The sequence below is a fragment of the Delphinapterus leucas genome, chromosome 4 (assembly GCF_059928025.1).
Source record: "Delphinapterus leucas isolate spDelLeu-1000000601 "Yukka" chromosome 4, BTC_Dleu_Yukka2, whole genome shotgun sequence".
Taxonomy (NCBI): Eukaryota; Metazoa; Chordata; class Mammalia; order Artiodactyla; family Monodontidae; genus Delphinapterus; species Delphinapterus leucas.
In genome coordinates this window covers 94,057,981-94,077,391 of record NC_143132.1, presented here as the reverse complement: position 1 = coordinate 94,077,391, position 19,411 = coordinate 94,057,981, and the positions used below count along the sequence as shown (strand labels likewise).

At 42.7% G+C, this 19,411-nt stretch overlaps 1 protein-coding gene across 2 annotated transcripts; it reads right to left on the bottom strand.

Annotated features, from left to right (window-relative positions):
- Window positions 1-272: 272 nt before the first annotated feature.
- On the bottom strand, window positions 273-19,256 carry TNFSF10 (TNF superfamily member 10). Of its 2 annotated transcripts, XM_022572092.2 has the most exons (6): window positions 18,697-19,256; window positions 16,475-16,706; window positions 9,767-9,904; window positions 6,809-6,851; window positions 3,187-3,288; window positions 273-1,573 (listed from the first exon to the last, which is right to left on the bottom strand). In XM_022572092.2, the coding sequence occupies exons 2-6, from the start codon at window positions 16,604-16,606 to the stop codon at window positions 1,122-1,124; spliced, it is 867 nt and encodes a 288-aa protein (XP_022427800.1). In that variant the 5' UTR covers window positions 16,607-16,706; window positions 18,697-19,256; the 3' UTR covers window positions 273-1,121. The 2 variants fall into 2 exon arrangements, with proteins under 2 accessions (XP_022427800.1, XP_089766969.1); XM_089910843.1 differs by lacking the exons at window positions 16,475-16,706; window positions 18,697-19,256 and adding an exon at window positions 10,015-12,530.
- Between the last annotated feature and the right edge of the window lie 155 nt (window positions 19,257-19,411).

Sequence of the window (19,411 nt, the reverse complement as noted above, 5' to 3'; positions counted from 1 at the left end):
TTCTTTCCAAATAAGGTCACATTCTGTGGTACTGGGGAGGAGGACTTCTACATACCTTTTGTGGGGACACAATTCAACCTATAACAAAAGCATTAACTATAAAGGAAAGGACTGATATCTTTTAATCACATTATATAAAAAGTGAGCAGTTTCTTTCTTTCTTCAGTAACACATGTCAGATAAACAATACCATGAAAAAGAGATAAGAATTCCTTTTCCCCATCATTAGTAATCTTGTTACTATAAAACATAAGTACTAGATACACAAAAACTACATATTTTAACGTCATTTTTATTGAAAAAGAAACACGTATTTTTAAATTTTAGTATAAAAATATAGAGTCATAATTAATTCTTGCCCATCCTTAAGTTACATTATCAAACAGTTCTTTTTTTTTTCCCACTTTCCCAGTTCTCCTGCTCACAAGGGGCCAAATTCCCGATTTCTGATTAGCTTATCATTCATTTGAGTCTTTTATCAAAAATACCTTCAGTGCTTTCGGTCAGCCTGACTTCTGGGAGTGAAAAGCACAAGCCATTCAGAAATATCGGGTTGGCCAAAACGTTCGTTCGGATTTTTACATATGATTACATAAAACCCGAACGAACGTTTTGGCCAACTGAAAATAGTTCCTTGTTCACTAAACATAACTTTAATTTGTTTAGTGAAATGATACAATTTCGAATGGAATTTTCTTACTTCCAAGAGTACGAGGGTACAGGACAACTCCCACAAGGCCCCACACTGCACCAACTCCCCTGGCACACTGCATACCCTGACCGTGAACTTTCAGTCTTCTGGTATCTTCGCAAGAGTAGACGGTTAAGGCGGAAGACGTTAATTGCTACACAAATGTTTGTAAACTGAGAACCTTCTAGATTTCTGCTAGCAAGCTGATATCAGGTAGAGTCTCAGAAGGTCTTTTGTCAGTTTCTCTGTCTTGGAATACGTTGGTCACTTTTCAGAGATACCAAAAAAGCTTGTGTTGTAGAGTCTCGTGATTGAGGCTGCTCTGCTCAGGCTGCCTTATTTTGTCAGCTCTTTTGCAGTCTTTTCACAGTGTATCACTCTGAAAAGTGAAAGGTCTCTCTGGGGGCACTGTTTTTTCTTTGCAGATCATTTAGCCAATTAAAAAGGCCCCGAAAAAACTGGCTTCTTGGTCCATGTCAATCAATTGCTCATTAGTTACAGAGACAAAAATTCGATCATTTTCCTTAAGCTCAAATATTCCACCTTGATAGATGGAATAGAGTCCATATTCTGAATCTTTAGACCAACAACTATTTCTAGCACTTTTCATCAGCAGTATGGGGTCAGGATAGCTCGTGCATTTGTAAATATATTGTACCATTTGTTTGTTTTTCTTTCTGTTCTCTTCTGTTGAAACTGTTCCCAAAACCTCCTCAGTTTCCTGAAATCGAAAGTATGTTTGGGAATAGATGTAATAAAACCCTGTTTGGTGTATAACCAGCTCTCCATTCCTCAAGTGCAAATTATTCAAGAATGAATGTCCTTTTCTTGACGACTCCCAGGAATTTATTTTCTGGCCCAAAGCTTTTTCATTCTTGGAGCCTGGGATGAAGTTTAGAGAAAAATAAAGTTAGCTTGTAGCAAAACAAGAAGTTTCCCAATAGCTGTGGCTAGCCAATTCTTGGTTGGGATTGTAAAGAATTTTAATCTATTATAAAACTTCTTGCTCCTTCGATCTTCCAAGGATTCTAAATTCTAGTCATATAGAAATCTGGAGGCTCCCGTATCACTGTGATCTGTTGGAAGTCCCCTACTTTTTTGTACCTCATCTACTTTGAATAGTAGCACGGGAATGGTTCACTAAGATGGCAATCTTTACTCCTGCGAAGAATTTCTGTCCAGGACCCCTGCCTCCTTTCCTGTGCTGGTGAGCTCAGATCAACGATGTAGAAGGAAACCAAAAGAAACATATCTATTTCCTCAAGCCTAGAGCTCATAAATTCCTGCTATTCTTTTAGGTCTTTTTGGATTCCTCCTTGGTCTTTCTCTAACCCAGTGGCAAAAGCACCATCCAAGCAGAAGGCTAGAAATGACTGTCCAATAAGACAGGGTACAAGGTTTGGCAAAAAGAGCCCAGATTTAAAGATCTTCAGATCCCAAAGACTTTGAATGAAGATGGGCCTTACTAAGATATGATACTCTTTTAAACTTTGGGCTCATCTCCATGATTGACGCAAAATTGAGTTTTTCAAGAGTTGAAAACAACTATATTAATTGATGAATAGTAAACAGGAATAGTGAAATAACGATCTCACTCATAGGCAGAACATGTCAATGATTTACAAAACATGAGTTCAGGAATACCATGAAGGCAACTGCCCAGAAAAAAGAAACAAAAACCAACCAACCAACAAAAACCCCCAACAACCTTTCATTCATTAACTGATGACTGAAATTTCTTTAACCTGGGACGAAACTTTTTACAATAATAAAAGCACTACTTATTGAGTACTTACAGTGCAACAGCATTTTGCATTAATCTTCACTCTTTTATGAGTTAAAGATTATCTCTACTTTGTATATGAAGAAGATGAAGCTTGATTGTGTTAAGTAATTTGCTCAAAACAAAGAACTAGGTAAGGAGTAGCTGGGATTCCAATGTGGGTATTTAGATTACAAGACCCATGCACTAACCACAGCAGTATATGGACACCTTTTCTACAGCTAATAATTAGGCTTAACCTATTTGGTTAAATCATATGAAACTGACATTTCTGTAAATGCAAGGTGGTCAAATATTGGCCAACATTTTATGGTTCAACCTAATACAAATGCCACTGGGAGGCCTTGGTGACTCATGGGGAAAGTAGATGACTGATTTAGAACCTTTGAAGAGGAGAAAGATTTGATGAAAGAGAGAGGAATTACTTTAAAAAAAAAAAGAAGAAGAAAAGCAAAAATGGGGGCATGGGAAACTCAAAGTTCTCCCACTTCCACTTCAGAATTTTCCTGAAGCCAGTTATGCCAGGGCAGTAACTAAGCTATTCATCTTGTAATCTTGCTTCTGAAAAGAGTCAACCTGAGACTTGATTACTACTGAGCATTTTGTAGATATAGCCATATAAACATTTCCGATACAAGTTCAAAGAATAAATTATTTGGAACAAATTCTTCCATTCCCTTCTTTTAAACCATATATTCATTGTTTCTCTTACTTAGAAATGAGAATGTGCTTTTCCGATTGGTCCCAGTTATGTGAGCAGCTACCCTCTGAGGACCTTTTTCTCTTTCTAGGTGAGGAATATTTTGTTGTTTTTCTAAAAGAGAAATGACAAAGAATCATCAGCACTTGTCAAACACGTCTCAGATACATTGCTGTTCACAGCTCTTATCAATCTTATCATTGCAAGCACACTGGGCTCCCAAAGTTGATTATATGGGTTTTCATAAAACCAATTTACATTTTAGTATTATAATCAGTCCACTTCAGCCTATGTTGAATTTGAAAAGTACTTTAGATGGGAAGGATAAGCAGTAACTTGGGCTAAAATTTATCGGCATCTCAGGGGTAAGGTTCAACTAGAATATGACAAAGTGAAGATTCTGACCCTTTTCCTAAACTACAATAATAACAACAAAACTGTGGACTTATAATATTCCTGCTAAGGCATTTAAAATGAACTAATGGCAAATTTCCACTTTGAGTTATATATAGAAACAGAGTGATACCAATTTTTATCATCTCAATTATTTTTTCCTCCTGCTAGATACTACCTACTCTAAAGGAGTAGCAGTGATAACAATTGTCCAGAGATGCTACAAACTGGTATCCAACAGTCATTTCTCTCACCTCCCAAAGGGAATATGAAATGACATAATGGTCATGATAACCGGTATATGAGCATAAAAATCACTGATTCACTAGATCATAACAAATAAATAACATTTATTGACCACCATCCGAAGTATTTTGGAGCAGACTGAAAGACTAAAAATTCAGCAAACTACTCTTTAAAAAAATCAGCTCAAACTTCCCAGGATGTTTACGTTGGTTGTTGAGATAAACTATACATTTTCATCAAGCAAATATGTCCAGGGACAAGGCAGTGCTCCGCAGGGACTTCAAAGATTAATCACTAATTACACTGACTGAGCCCTCAAGGGACTTACAGTTTTTAGGGAAGAGACAAATTAGAAAGTGAAAATTAACCTATAAGAAATAGAAATGAAGGGTGATGGGTGTTCAGGGGAGGGAAAAATTCCTATTTGTTGGAGAGCTGAGGTCAGGGGAGGGGGTTTGGACTAAGGCCCTTTCATTCACGTACTCCAGCAAACCAAAGTGCCCATCACATCTATACCTGACACTCTTCTAGGAAGATGGAGAAAGAACTATAAACAAAGGAATGCAAGAAAGCATTTGAGGGGCAGGACAATTCTCTGAAATGGGTGGAGCTGGGGAGGCTTGGGACCCACAGCAATGGGAAAAGGGCATTCCCAGAGATCTAGAATAGTGTCCCCAAGGCAGGATGCACAAAGAATTCCTGGGACACAGGCATCAGATGAGTTCAGTTTCAGGCTTGAATGAGGATTTAAACTATAGAGGATTTGAATGTTAGACTAAGAGATTTGAATTTTTACAGACATGGGAAGACTCTGGAAGATTTTGATCAGGGAAGCAAAAAGATATGTGTTGTGCTTTAGGCTAAACTACCTCATAGTAAGGTTTGATGGGTAGAAAGTGAGAGGGCTGGAGATTGGCGACTTAGCAGACAGCTGTAATTGATCAGGTCTGAGAACAGGAAGCTTTAATCTAGGCTAGTAGTAGAAGAAACTGAAAGGAGGTGATAAAATTTCATAGGCAAGGAAGGAATGCTAACGAGTCTCTCCATCTATCTGGTGTTGTTACTTATTCAGGACAGGTGGGTGTGTGCAGGATACTGAAAACCAAACACAGCTCGGAAGTACATGTTACTCTCAGAATGCTCAGCTTTCAAGGTTTTTACTTTTAACCACCATTGATAAATAATTCATAATGCCTTGACTGCCCCTAGACCATAACACTTTATTTAAAAATATTCAGTAATGGAATCCAGTTACAAATATCTTGCATTTGAGGTCATTGCAAGTATATGGGAAAGCCTAGCTTTAAAAGCAAATTCTGAAGAGAGGACATTTCCTACTGACTATAGCAAACAGTTCCTGGAAAAGAAGTCTGTGAATATGTATATTTGGGTGTCATGGATACATCTTGGTATACTGAGGAGTATATGATTTCTATGCCCCACTGGGATGAATAAAAAAGAGTATTTTTCTTCCAACACTGAAAGTAGTACATGCATCTACTGTAGACCACGGATCTGGTGTTCCTCATTAGAAGAGAAGTAGTGTTCAACATTCCTAATACTGTTTTTGCCTTTGGGGAAATGACCAAAAAGAATGCTTAGACCCTGGGACCAGGTCTTGCCTTCATATTTAATAAAGCCCATTTAATAAAGGATGGTGGGTATTGTCAAGTGATGAGAAAGCTTACTTGTAATGGAAAAGGATAGCTGAAAATTAGGAAGACATCATTAATAAAATATCTATTAAAAAACTGATTCTTCTCTGCCAGGCTGGTGTACCCCAGGACTGTAAGTCTCTGGTACACGTATGCAGGCTGGTATGATTATTAAGAGGGGAAAATGGGGCTATGGTGAGCCAAATGCAAAGCAGCAGTAAATTTAATTCATCAGTTGTATTTACTTATGTATTGATTTAAAAAATATGTATTAAGAACTTTCTGTGTAGAGAGGGATGGTGACACAACAACGTGAATGTACTAACGGCCACCAAATTGTGCGCTTCAAAATGGTTAGTTGTATGTTATGTGAATTTCATCTCAGTCAAAATACACACACACACATGCACATGAACACACACACCAAAGGCAGTGCAGGTAAGGACCAGGGGGATAAGAGAGAATCTACGAGGCTTGAGGTGTACAGTTAAGTCTAGGAATAGAGAGGTAAGAGAAAGAGGCATGTTTTCTGTCTTTGTGGATCTTTAATCTAGTAGGGAATCAGAGAGAACAAACAGAATATTTATATATTTTCCTTTGATTTATATATATATCAATCAAAGGAAATGAACAAGGTAAGTGTGATAGAAAAAATAGGATGTGGGTGAACTTACTTAGAAAGTTGGTCAGGGAAGTTCTCTCTGAGAGGTGATGAGTAGGTGATGAGGATGGAGGATGAGAAGGAGGTGTTTACGTGAAAATCCAGGAATGGAAGAAGCCAGTTGCAGGACTAGAGAAGCCGGCCTGGGCAATAACAATGAAGGGCGTTGTGGGTCAAGAGCAGGCTGGTGACCATCAGTGGAGATAGCCAAGGTGTGAGGACTGCAGGATGAGGATTTCGGGGGCGTAGAAGGATTGCTGGGAAAGAGATGACGGAGCAAGAGGCTTTTGCATAAAGAAAGGCTTCGAGCCTAGGGGCGGTCTGAAGCAGAGAAGATGGGTAACTCTGGAGCCCTTTTTTTCCAGCTATGCTCCAGAAAGCTACCCACATTAGAAGGTAAAAATAAATAATCAAAGAAGTTGAGGTGAAAGGAAAATCCACGTTGGAAGAATAAAATTCAGATGAAACGAAGTTCAGACCATAGGTGGGTCACAGATTTGCTTCTGAGCTTTCTAGCTGCCAATGCAAACAGGGAAATAGAATCAAGCAGCTTGAGACACTGAGCAGTGGTCAGAGGTGGGATGTGTGGATGGGAGCAGAGAGAAAGAGGATGGAGAGCTATTCACCCTATCACAAGGCTGACAGTAGAAAATTAAAATAACAACAAAAAGAATACTACCTGGAATTGAAGGAATGGTTTCCTCATAGGTTCTCAAAATGATCTGCAAATAGTATTGAATAAAGCTTGTTAATTTCCCTAAGCATTTAGACTGACTACAGAATGTCTGTGGCTCTTCTTGCTGATGCCTAACAGAAAATTGCCACCTAAGATATCAACCTAGGCAGCTTTAAGTTGTCCAAGCGTAGAGTGTGGGGGGGGCGGGGTGGGAGCTGGGATGAATATGGAGGCAGCTGTCCCTACTGTGGATGGAAGGATGGTCCTCTGTCTGGGAGACTTCTGTTTCTGGATGAAGTCTTTGAAAGGCCACACCTGGAGCAGCACAGGAGCAAGGAGTTATCCTTCTCCAAGTTAGGTCAGCCTAATGTTCCCCAGGTCTCCTTCTGGCTGACGGATGCGGTAGCCATGTCACCGCACTTTCTGAGTGTGTGTGTCTGCATGCATGCATGTGTATAAGTGCATTGTCTGTGTGTGTCTGCATGTGTGTGTGTGTATAGTGCATTGTGTGTGTAGCTGCAGGCATACATGTATAAAGGCACTGTGTCAGAGTCCAGGAGCTTTAAATTATCGGACATACCCAAGACTCAAGGTGTAAGGCACACTCCCTCTCTCTCATGGTGCCCACAGACACGCACAGCCCATCCAGCGGTGGCCTGGTAGCACCATGTCACTCTCTCATTTCTGAGAATGTGGCTGAGACATTCTCAACATAAAGATATTTTACCAAATTCCCATATCTTACTAAACACTTCATATCGCTTTCTTTGTGCTAACCAGTGGGGAAAACCAGTAATAAAGAACGAAATCTAGCATTTCTGTTAAATGAGCCGACCCTGACGTGACTCATCCATGGCTTTAAACGCCTCTCCACTCAGTTCTCTCACCCCTGGGGGCTTTGCCCATCATTGCCCACCTTTCCCGTCACTGTTGCTAATTATACAACCGTCAGAAACTCCCTTCCTCTGCACTCCTGCTCCAAATCAGAAGCTCTCTTCTTTTTCCTCTGTCGAAAGCTCTGACCCCAGATAATGGGGGGCTGCCTGTAGGGCAACGGACACTGGCATTTGGGAAGGGAAGCAAGGGGTGGCCTCAGCACATTAGCTCTCTCACTCTCATTCTGGGCCAGAAAGGAAGGAAGGAAGGAAAAAGGAGGAGGAGGAAAGGGAAAAGGGTAAGTCCTACAGGGTGGTCCTTAACACGGTGCCACCAAGAAAAAACAAAAAAGATTGTAGTACAATCAGATGGACTGGATTCAAATCTGTTCATTAGCAGCCCTGGGAAACTTTACTCAAGTTACTCAAGTTACTGATATGAACTACTTTAATTTCTTCATCTATTTTTTTTAAAAAAGAAGATAATAATGATTCCTTCCTCACAGAGCTGTTTGAGGATTAAGGGAGATAATACACATAACGGGCATAGGATGTTTATGGGAAATTGTCTGTTCACTTCACAGTGCCTGGAAAAATGGGGAACTCTTTTCCCCTCCTACACTCTCATCCACCGCTGTGCGCCCTCTCTTCTCTAGTCAGTGGCAGGATGTGAGAATGGGAGGGATGGGGGAAGAGCAGGAAAGAGACCTGTAAAACCCACCCACACGGCTTCTCTCATCTCCCCACTCCCAGGCCCAGCATCCAGCTCCCTCCTCGGTCTCCAGATTTCTACTCTAGTTCTGAGTTTCTCTCCTCTGCCACCAGTGGGTTCGCCATGCTCCCTCTAATCCTAGGAACCGTGGGGTCCCATTCCTCAGGACACTTCCCCAACCCTGGGTCTTTCCTGGTGTTTTTCACTTGGGGCAATGGAGTCCCAGCTGCTCCAGGACAGCTTGTGCGCAGCAGGTATCCTGCCCACGATTCCAGGGCAGCCGTGGAGCAGATGTGTTTCTAGGACAACCAGGTGGAAGTCTGATTTCATTTCTCATAGGAATAGCATCACAGGTGATGCTGGGCTTTACTGCGAGGACTGCTTAGGGTTATAAATCAGAGCCTAACCACCGACACAACACTGTTTCTATGGAACGGCACACTGAGTACCAGACAATAGACTTACAATCATTTCTTTAAAACACATCCTCCTCCTACCCTGGGAATGTCCCCAGTAATTTTTTTAAACAATGAAGTTTACAATTTTCATGTTTGTGTTCACAGCTGGCCTTTCCGGATACGCAGAAGGTAAACGTTACTAATGCCATCTTACAAATAAGGAAGCAGCCTGAGAGAAGAAACTATATTTGATATGTCCTGTCACTGAAAGTATAATTAAGTAATCATATTTAGTGAAATAAACTGTTAGCTAACAAAGTTTCTGCTGGAGATCCTATTTAAGCAACTTTCACAAACAGAAAATAATATTTTGTAATGTGTCATTTATTAACTGTAAATTGAGATGTCATCACCTTCAATTTCTCAAAGTATCTCTTTCTTCCCTCTTCCTTTCCTCTTTCTTCATCTCTATATGCATACAAAAATAAACAGACTTAATTCCAGAGAACAACAATGTGGCGACACAAGGGTTTGTAAAAAAAAAAAAAAAAAAAAAAGAAGAGAAAAAACAAAAATAACAGAGAACAACAATGTGGGAAGAATATAAAACACCATTGTTTGGTTTCTTTTGTCTTCTGAATAAAAAAAGAAATCACACACGTCCTTTATCGTCGTGTGACCTTGAACACATTGCTCCGTCTGTGCCTCAGTTTCCACAAGGTGAGATAAAAAGTTTAGACTAGATGAAGGAGGTCTCTGGAGGAGAGGAATAAACTCTAGACCACGAGTTGATCAGGACCCACTGTTTGGTGCTGTCCCATCTTTTCCTAGTTCAGTGAATTTGGGGACAATCACTTAAACACTCTGGGCCCCCGTTTCCTCCCTTACAAAATAAGGACTCTAGACTTTATCTAAAATAGTCCTTCTCCTCTGACCTTCTATGCCTGCTGGTAAAGCGACCCCGTGGTTCACTTACCTTTCTAACAAACTGACGGAGTTGCCACTTCACATGCCAGCAGGGATTGATCATACTCTCGTCATCACTGGCATCCCAAGAACTGTCATCGTCCTTTAAGAAGCAAGCTATGCCACTTTTGGAGTACTTGTCCTGCATCTGGGTTGAGATGAATATAACGCAATATTATGCACAAGTGCTTTTTCTTTTCGTTCATTTACAAGTTAAAACAACAGAAGCTGATGACGGGTTCAGAGAAGTCTTAGCACCTTGGCAAAGCTCACTGCCTGAAGTAAAAGTAAGCATGCCGTCCTTTGTCCTTCGAATAAAGGTAAGCGGTTTGATGTGGTGGAAGGGAAACAGGTGTGGGCCAGGCATCCAGGGTCACAATGCCCTTTGCTGCCCCTGCCCTTGAGCAGTCGTATGTCCCTCAACAAATTGCTTCTACTCTTCGACATCTCTTTTTCATCTGCATTTTGAGTTGGCTCACTGTGGTGATCTTTGAGGTTCCTTCCAGCTCTGACATAGCGTGACTCCCATCCTACAGCTAGAAACCCACCAGGTACAAAGTAGGCAGTGGAGTTTGTTTACATTCCGGGATCCTAAATAAAAAATTAGCCAAAGTCTTTAGGGTGCAGGTAATATTCTGTTTCTTGATCTGAGCTTTGATTGTCTTAGTAGATTCTAGTTATTGTGGTGATTTCTAAACCTCTGGACGGCAGAAGCCAGACTACGTTGCCACTAGACGTTTGAATGTCCACACCAGCTAGGGATTTACCTGCAGAGACTCGAAACACCATTTGAAGGTTTGCTCCCTTCTTCTGATTGAGGGTAAACATTTACAATGGCCTAGATCATTGCCGACAAAGTCTGCGCTTGATGTTACACACACACACACACACCCCAAACCACCCAGAGCACTCTAGAATGACAACTGATTAATCTTACGAAGAAAAACAGGATGTTCATGCAAGGTCACATTTTTTTTTTTTTTCCTGTTTTCATTTTTAACAACTGGGATTCAGGAGATGTTATTTCTCTCTACAAGTCCATTGAATTGCCTTTCTCTGGGGAAATAAATGGGAAAATAGCCATTTTCATCTGTTATTTGAACTTAGGGGACTTCAAAGCTTGAAGGAAAGATCAAACTTAACGATGATCTGCTCCCTCCTGTAGAAAGATGATCTCATTCCAGATCAAAATAACTTAAATATTTACGAGAGCTTTCAGCCAGAATCATGCAGGTCTGTACTGTCAGCCATGTACTCCCTGGACATTTGATCAGGTCTCTCAAGCATAAAAGTGACAAACCTGAGATAATTAATTCCTTCCCCACACTCTGGCATAGAACATTCATTTACTTTTAAGTAAATGTTTCTTTTCTTTCTTCCTTTTTAAAATTCCAAGAGTAAAACATTCGCCTAGTAGATGTAGTGGGGGTGACAGCTGGGACCACCTGAGTTATGACTGGCGATGAAATTAGACACCATTCCTTTGATCCTACCCACCTCCATGTTCTTCTACTGTAGACATTAATTTTCATCTGCAATTTATGTGAGCTTAAAAAGCCTTTCCAAGGAAGGAACTCAATTTAGAAATAGAAGAGCATGTCTAGCAAACTGAGGGGAGGATCAGGGAAGAAGAGCTGGATTCACCAACAAGGCCTAAGGGTAGTTCCAGGAAGAACAGTTGTATTTGCCATTTCCCAGCCCAGCAGGACTGGGTGTGCCTTGGCCAGGCGTTGACTTGATGAAACTGAATAAACAGGCTTAACTAATTTTCGTAACCTGTTGGGACAAAACAATGTGCATGACACAGAAGGGAGGGAGCAACTTGTCATCTTACTTCACAGCAGTTGGAAGCTGTCTCAGCATGAGAGGGCTGAGGCCCTGGAGGTTGAGGCTGGGGACAGGACAGGGCAGAGTTGAGAGGTGCTGGGATCAGGCAGTCAGGGTAGCTGCCAGCCCCTGTGAAGTCAAGTGGAGTTTGAGAGAGTGGAAGAGAGCAGGGGCCAGCCCAGGTCAGGACCAACTGCTGGCCTCTGGAGACCCTCTGGAGATTTTCCAGAAACACTTTCAGGAGGTGGGGAGGGAGAACCTTGAAAACTAAGGTCCTAAGTAGACGTGGGAGGGAGTCTGACAAGCTAGTGAGACTCCAGTGTTAACCCAGATTGAATGAAGCCTAAAGACGCCGAGGATACACAGGCAGCCTGGAAAATATAGAAAATTATAGAATACTTTTCTAAAGTAAAACAAATAAAACCCTCTGATTCACCCTCATTCCACCTCCTAGTTAACCTTTGGATGATCTCTTTTTTTTTTTTTTTTTGTGGTATGCGGGCCTCTCACTGTTGTGGCCTCTGCCACTGTGGAGCACAGGCTCCAGACGCGCAGGCTCAGCGGCCATGGCTCACGGGCCCAGCCGCTCCGCGGCACGTGGGATCTTCCCGGACCGGGGCACGAACCCGTGTCCCCTGCAGGTGGGCTTTCAACCACTGCGCCACCAGGGAAGCCCTGATCTCTTTTTTTACAGGGTTGAGATTAGACTGGGTGTGGGCAATTTTGTATATGGTTGTTTTCTCTTAAGACTATACATAAATGTCATGCTCTTTAGATCTGTATGAAAATCATATGGATAGCATAGATGTTTTTACAACATTAGCTGTAGAAATTTGATAAAATATAGAAAAATTAAAAAGAGGCACCCATAATTCTACCCTCTAAAGATCACAACTTATTTCTCCTTCTAGATATTTTTATGCTTATATTGGGTTGGCCAAAAATTTCGTTCAGGGTTTTCAACGGCAAACCCTGAACGAAATTTTTGGCCAACCCATATTGACTTCTGAACAACAGAAAGCCCCAGCCACTCTGCATCCCATCCCCACATGTTTCATATTTAGTAGTTTCTTCTACAGACCTAGGCCAACACAGGTAACCGACACATGGGCAAGGTGGTGCTATGGTTATTCCAAGAATGATTAATGATGATTAATATGATGTCTCTCTCCCCCTTTCCTTTCTACATCCTTTCACACTTTGAGGTTGAATTTCCTACACCACTTCTCAGGCTGGGGCTGTTCTCTTGCTAACCACATCTGGGTGTTGGGTGCAGGGGGACGAGTGTGCTATTTTTATCTGGACAACTCTAGAAGGAGAGAGATGGCTATTGCCCTTGGTTCTGAGAAGTGGATTCCACTCAACTGCTGCTGTTGCCATCACAAACAGTGGGACTGTCTAGGCCAGGGCCAACCAGTCCTTGGCAGGGCTTGAAGTCAGCAGGGTAGACTCCTTTGCTGGCTGGCTGGCTCAGAGACTTCAAGGTGGCAGCACTGACCCTCTCTGCTGCCCAGACATTAGTCTCTGACAATCAGTTTCTGCAAACCACAAATAGCATAAAGGATCATTTACGGACATCAGTGGATAAGGGTCTCCTTCTCCTTTGTCTTCCCCGTCTATAATGCCACAGCAATAGGTAGTCCCCTTGTCATAAAACTTTCTCAGAGTCATAGACTTTAGACTCTTTAGCCCATATTTATTGTTCATGCTCGCAGGTCTACAGGCTTAATTGTGAGGGTCCAATCCAACATCCCTCAGCCCGGCTCAACCCACACTCCCTATAATCCTTGCCCACTGTATCTTCTGCAAATTTTTGCTTGCCAGAGTGAAACCTGTGATCTGATTTAGAAAATTAATACTTGTGTTGAATATGCTTTTCCAAACTCTACACAGTCACCCAAAGAGATTCAGATTCATCTTCCCTTGCGTAAATTCCTGATGAAGAGGGTGACAACTCCAAGAGACTTCTCAATGCTGATTACAATGGTTACCATTTACTGAGCCCCTATTTAATGCCTGGGTTCGAAATTGGGCTTCACCTTTTACCTAACTTCCCTGAGTCTTAGTTTGTTCATCTATAAAATGGGATAACTGTATTTACTTTATAGAATTGTTATGAGGATTAAATAGGGCAGTATTTTGAAAGTTTCTGGAACAGTTTTTGCTCAATATCTCTTAATTCTCTTCGTTCTGATACTCTTAATAAATTCTTCTGCATGTCTGTACAGAAGTGTACACATATAAACATGCAATCAGGAAAAATGTGTGCAAGTGGGGAGATGTTAAACTTTGAAATTTCCATTTTTATAGAATTCAAAGAAACTTGATCATGTACACAGACAATTGCATAACTCAGATCAGTAAATAACGAGTTGATTCAGTCTTAAAATGAGGCCAACTTGTAACGTTAGCAAATTGAGGGAACCTCTTGTATATGGTGACACAGACTCACTATTTATACTGCAAAGTTAACAAAGCTTAGGACATGCTGGCTCCAAACTGGGAAACACAGCAGCATTCCAGTCTCTCAGGCAGACGTAGAACTAAAACGCATGATTATAATCACGTTGATTTTTTTTTTTCTTACAAATACAGGCTCTTTGAAATTGCCCTATAACAAAGCTGACTTTACTGGCCATCTAATGGTAGTGATCATTTGTATAATTGTTGACTCTTGTTTTATTCACTTCATTTCCAAAGGAAATTCCCAACCAGTTGAGAGCAAAGTTTATACTCCACAGGATATGCAAACTGCATTTATTTCCTTAACAGATAAACACTATTTTATATTTGTCCAAGACCCTTAGCCTTGCATTTCCTGCCCAGCTGACAGATTTGATGTTGCATTGTCACCGTACAGCAGGGTGCTGTTCAGCACAAGGGGGAGATAGGTTAACCCTGCTGGCACCCTGCTGTGATGGGAGAAGCATTCCCTGTGAGCTGAGCTGGGTCCAGCTCTGCTTCCAAATTTCTGCCTTAACTCGGTAAGTCATTTCTCTGGCAGTCTCTAGTCTCATTTATACAACGAGGGGTATCCAAAATTCCTTCCAGCTCGAAGTTCCCTACTATAAAATATACAACGAGGGGTATCCAAAATTCCTTCCAGCTCGAAGTTCCCTACTATACAATATACAATTAGTCAAAATATACACCGAAACTCCTATACTGTTGGTGGGAATGTACATTGATAGAGCCACTATGGAGAACAGTACGGATGTTCCTTAAAAAATTGAAAATAGAGCTACCATATGATCCAGCAATCCCACTCCTGGGCATATATCTGGAGAAAACAATAATTTGAAAGGATACATGCACCCCAGTGTTCATTGCAGCACTATTTACAATAGCCAGGACATGCAAGCAACCTAAATGTCCATCGATGGAGGAATAAAGAAGATGTGGTACTGTATACAATGGAATATTACTCAGCCATAAAAAATAACAAAATAATGCCATTTGCAGTGACATGGATGGACCTAGAGATTGTCTTACTGAGTGAAGTCAGACAGAGAAAGACAAATATATGATATTGCTTATATGTAGAATCTAAAGAAATGGTACAAATGAACCTATTTACAAAACAGAAGTTGAGTCACAGATGTAGAAAACAACCCAGGGGGGAATGGGGGAGAGGGATAAATTGGGAGACTGGGATTGACATATACATATATATATACATCATATACATACTGATGTATACATACTGTATATACATACTGTATATAAAATAGATAACTAATAAGAACCTACTGAATAGCACAGGGAACGCTATTCTATACTCTGTAATGACCTATATGGGAATAGAAATCTAAAAAAGAGTGGATAGGGACTTCCCTGGCTGTCCACTTGTTAAGACTTTGCCTTCTAATGCAGGGGGTGAGGGTTCAATCCCTGGTCAGGGAGCTAAGATCCCACATGCCTTATGGCCAAAAAACCAAAACATAAAACAGAAGCAATATTGTAACAAGTTCAATAAAGGCTTTAAAAGTGGTCCACATCAAACAAATCTTTAAAATAAAAATTAAAAAAATTTTATGAGTGGATATCATTCTATTTGAGTAGAACCAGTTTTGCTAATTTTTAAAGAGTCATTAAAGAAAGATTTGTAAACCCTAAAAAAGAAAAAAAGAGTGGATATATGTCTATGTGTAACTGACTCACTTTGCCATACAGCGGAAACGAACACAACATTGTAAATCAACTATGCTCCAATAAAAAAAATTAAATGAAAAAAATATGTACACAGAAAGCCAAAACCTGGGGTTGGCTTATTTTCAGTAATTTTGCATTCAAAATCCACTGGAATTAGCCACATTTGGAACACAAAACAGCATTATTACAAGTGGTTTAGAGCCTGGCTTTGGGTTAAGCCTCAACCCTACCCTACTCCCTTTTTCCTGGCAGTACATTGGTGAAGGCTGGTTATTCATTCAACAAGTGTTTAGTGAACACCTACTATGTGGGAGCGTTGTGCTAGCGCCTAGATGTGTCACAGAAAGCAAAAGCGGATACAGTCCTGCCCTGATGCAGTTCCTCTCACTCCCAAGAATTTGAGTCAAGAACTATAAAGCATTAAGCAGAAAGCACTCAATGAATGGCAGCTGTTAATATTATAACATTCTGTTGAAGACAAAACTACCTCAGGAGTTTTGTTGCCCGCATCTGCTCGTAACTGGTGGAGCCAGTTCTGTAACTACACTTTGTGCACAGAGTCCCTTCAATTCGCTTTTGCAAAGTCCTCAGTAATGATATGCATTAGCAGTTGGGGTCCCCAGACAGAGAAAGAGAGGATTCTCTTCCTCTGTAAAGTCTTCCTAGAGGAGCCAATAAAGGCAGTTAACCGGAGGGTTGCCCAGAGCCTCTGTTCAGAGAGCGTGCGCATCGTACTGACCTGCTTCAGCTCGTTGGTGAAGTACACGTAAGTCACGGCCACACAGAGGGCCTGCAGGAGCACGGTGAAGATCAGGATCAGTGCGCAGGTCTGCCCAGGGCTGGGGCTCCCTGGAGCCTGCATCAGGGCCATGGTCCTGTCAGAGTCTGACTGCCACAGAGTGAACGAGGCAGCAGCTTACTGTTGGCGTGAGAGGAGAAGTGGGTGGGGCGTGGAGTCTGAGTTTTGCTTACTGGAAAAAAGAATCAAAATGAAACTGAAAGTTAAGACAAACAGAGAAAACAATACATATGAGGATTACACAACTGCAAGCCTAGGAATCCCAAACCACTAGAAGCTAGCAAGAGGCAAGGAAGGTCCAAGTACAGGCTTCAGGGGGTGCATGGCCCTGCTGACTCCTTGGTTTTTGACTTCTAGCCTCCCGAACTGCAAGACAACACATTTGTATTTGTGCTGCTTCATTGTGGCAGCCCTAGTAAATGAATACAGCTTCTATTTGATTAGAAAGGTGAAAAAAATCTAAGCGTTGCAATCACAATAACTACAATGCATTAATCAAAATAAGATTTTGGGGACCTGCCTTGTGGCGCAGTGGTTAAGAATCCACCGGCCAATGCAGGGGACACGGGTTCGATCCCTGATCCGGGAAGATCCCACACGCTGTGGAGCAACTAAGCCTGCGTGCCACAACTACTGAACCTGTGTTCTGGAGCCCGTGAGCCACAACTACTGAGCCCGCATGCCTAGATCCCATGCTCTGCAACAAGAAAAGCCACCTCAATGAGAAGCCCACGCACCACAACCAAGAGCAGCCCCTGCGTGCCGCAACTGGAGAAACCCCGCACGCAGCAACCAAGACCCAACGCAGCCAAAAATAAATAAATAAATTTTTTTTTTTAAAAAAAGGCCGAGATCTCCATTTAAAAAAATTAAATTGCTTTGAAATGGTCACTGTCAACAAGGTCATCAGCTCATCAGAAGTGAATCCATGTTTCTATGAACTACCCTGTTCATTCATTATCTAGGCTAGAGGGCTATCTAGGTCACCAGGTTTTATAAATATGTGTCTTTACATCATTTTCTAATTGCACAGTCATCATGTTCTTAGTTTACGTCTTATTTATTCTGACTAAGTAGTTATTGGGCTGCACCCCACAGGTCTGCAAGCCTTGTAGTTGCCCAGCCTCCAAACTAAAGAAAGAGGCTGGATACAGCAACAGGGACATCAGTGGTTTATTGGACAGGGGATCCTACATATCTGAAGCAAAAGGTCCTGGAGTGACATCCCACCATGTGCAGCAGACGGCTGGCAGGACATGACAGCAGACTTTGCTACTCAGTGGAGAAGGAGGCTATCACTTATGGGGGAGGGGGACTTGACATCACGTGGGCTTATCAGTTGCCAGGGAAACCAGGGCAGGGGCAGGGGGCAAGCATGCAGGCAGTTACTGATGAAGCCCAGTAATTAAGGGGATTGGAGAGTCATGTGAGTGAAGCAGGGCCTGGTGGAGCAGGGGATGGACGGAGAGCAAGAGAACAGCCATGTTGAGTGGCCTGACCATACCCTCCACCCCTACAGACCCTGCACCACCCTTGCAACCTTGGCCCACCTCTCTTCCGTGATACCCTTGGGGTCAGGTACAGAGAGGGCGCTGCAACCAAACACCACAAATGCGATACAGGCAATAGCAGCTAAGGAGTATCAAGAGTCCAAGAAGTGGGCAAACTTTGGAGCCAGCTGCTTATAAGGTCAGTTTTTCCTGAAAGTCCAGAGGAGAATGACAATGGCATCTCGCTGTCGACCCAGCACTCAGACTCGTTTTGCAGTGAGGCCACCACTGTGCCCAGTTCCTGAACAGATTCCCTCCACTCAGGTCAGGGACAAAATGTAAGATGTTCATAACAGGCACAGTGCAGGGAAGATCATGACCATTAAACAAAATACAAGCAGTAACAGCATCCTGAGATAGTACCACCCCTGCCTGTGGCTCCTGTCCTGGGGGGCAGTACCATCCCGCCTCTCCACCCTCAGTCCCTACAGCCAGTGCCGAATGCTGGAGAGGCCCACGGGGTTAATATGATGGTGCCTTCCTTCAGTCAGGGCCTGGATTCATTACCTCAGTGGTCTCAGGTGGGGCCGGGCAGGAGACAGGTGAGATCTGTAAATCCCTTTCTAATCCTATTCCCCACGAGGCAGCAAACCCAAACCCGCGGGGACTTACCTGCCAGTCTCAGGGCCGGTTTTATAATGTGTTCCCTGGGGGTAGATGCCGTGGCCAGGGCAAAAGCGACTTATCGTCCTGATCGATAGTTGGCAACATCCCTCGGTGGTCAACAGCTGGACTCGGCTGACGTGGACTAGCGGCCTCTGGGTTCACGTGGCATGGGCACTGGGCCCGTTGCTCCTGGGGTGTGTCCACACGTTGAGAGCGGCTTTCCCGTCTCACCTGCTGCTGACGCGGCCCACTCACCCTCTGCATTAGCCCGGCAGCAGTGGGGCTGTAAGGCACGTGGAAACGCCAGCACGTTTCATTTGCATCGGCCCTTTCCTGAACCTCACGGCCAATAATGTGGGTTCCTTGGTCACTATCGACGTCCGTGGGTCCCGTAGGTCCCACACACAGCTGTTCTCGACCCCGAAGAGTGGTGTTTCGCGTTGCCCCCTGACTCGGGTGGGCCTTTTGGTATCGTCCTCCGCCTGTTGTGTGGCATTGTAGACACATGTCGCTGCTGTTCCATCACACTGTATGAGGGCTCTGCCTCCTTCCTCAGGTGGGACCAGAGGCCCAAGGGCACCCTTAATATTACGCCGTTGCCACAGGCCCAAGCAGACCCTCCGGGTAACTGGCCACTCCAGTTCCCGATCCTGTCCCTCAGTTAACATCCCTAAAGCCTGTGCCTGTAGTCGTTGAGCAGGGGTGGGTCGGGGGTACGCTG

What these genes read in the sequence shown, in the direction of transcription:
- TNFSF10 (XM_089910843.1), bottom strand. Translation starts at nt 10,203, where the DNA reads ATGTCGAAGAGTAGAAGCAATTTGTTGAGGGACATACGACTGCTCAAG. An exon ending in TCCGTCAGTTTGTTAGAAAG is followed by an intron (nt 6,852 to 9,766) that starts GTAAGTGAACCA and finishes TACTATTTGCAG; the next exon opens with ATCATTTTGAGAACCTATGA. An exon ending in AAGCACATTCTCATTTCTAA is followed by an intron (nt 1,574 to 3,186) that starts GTAAGAGAAACA and finishes ACTTCATCCCAG; the next exon opens with GCTCCAAGAATGAAAAAGCT.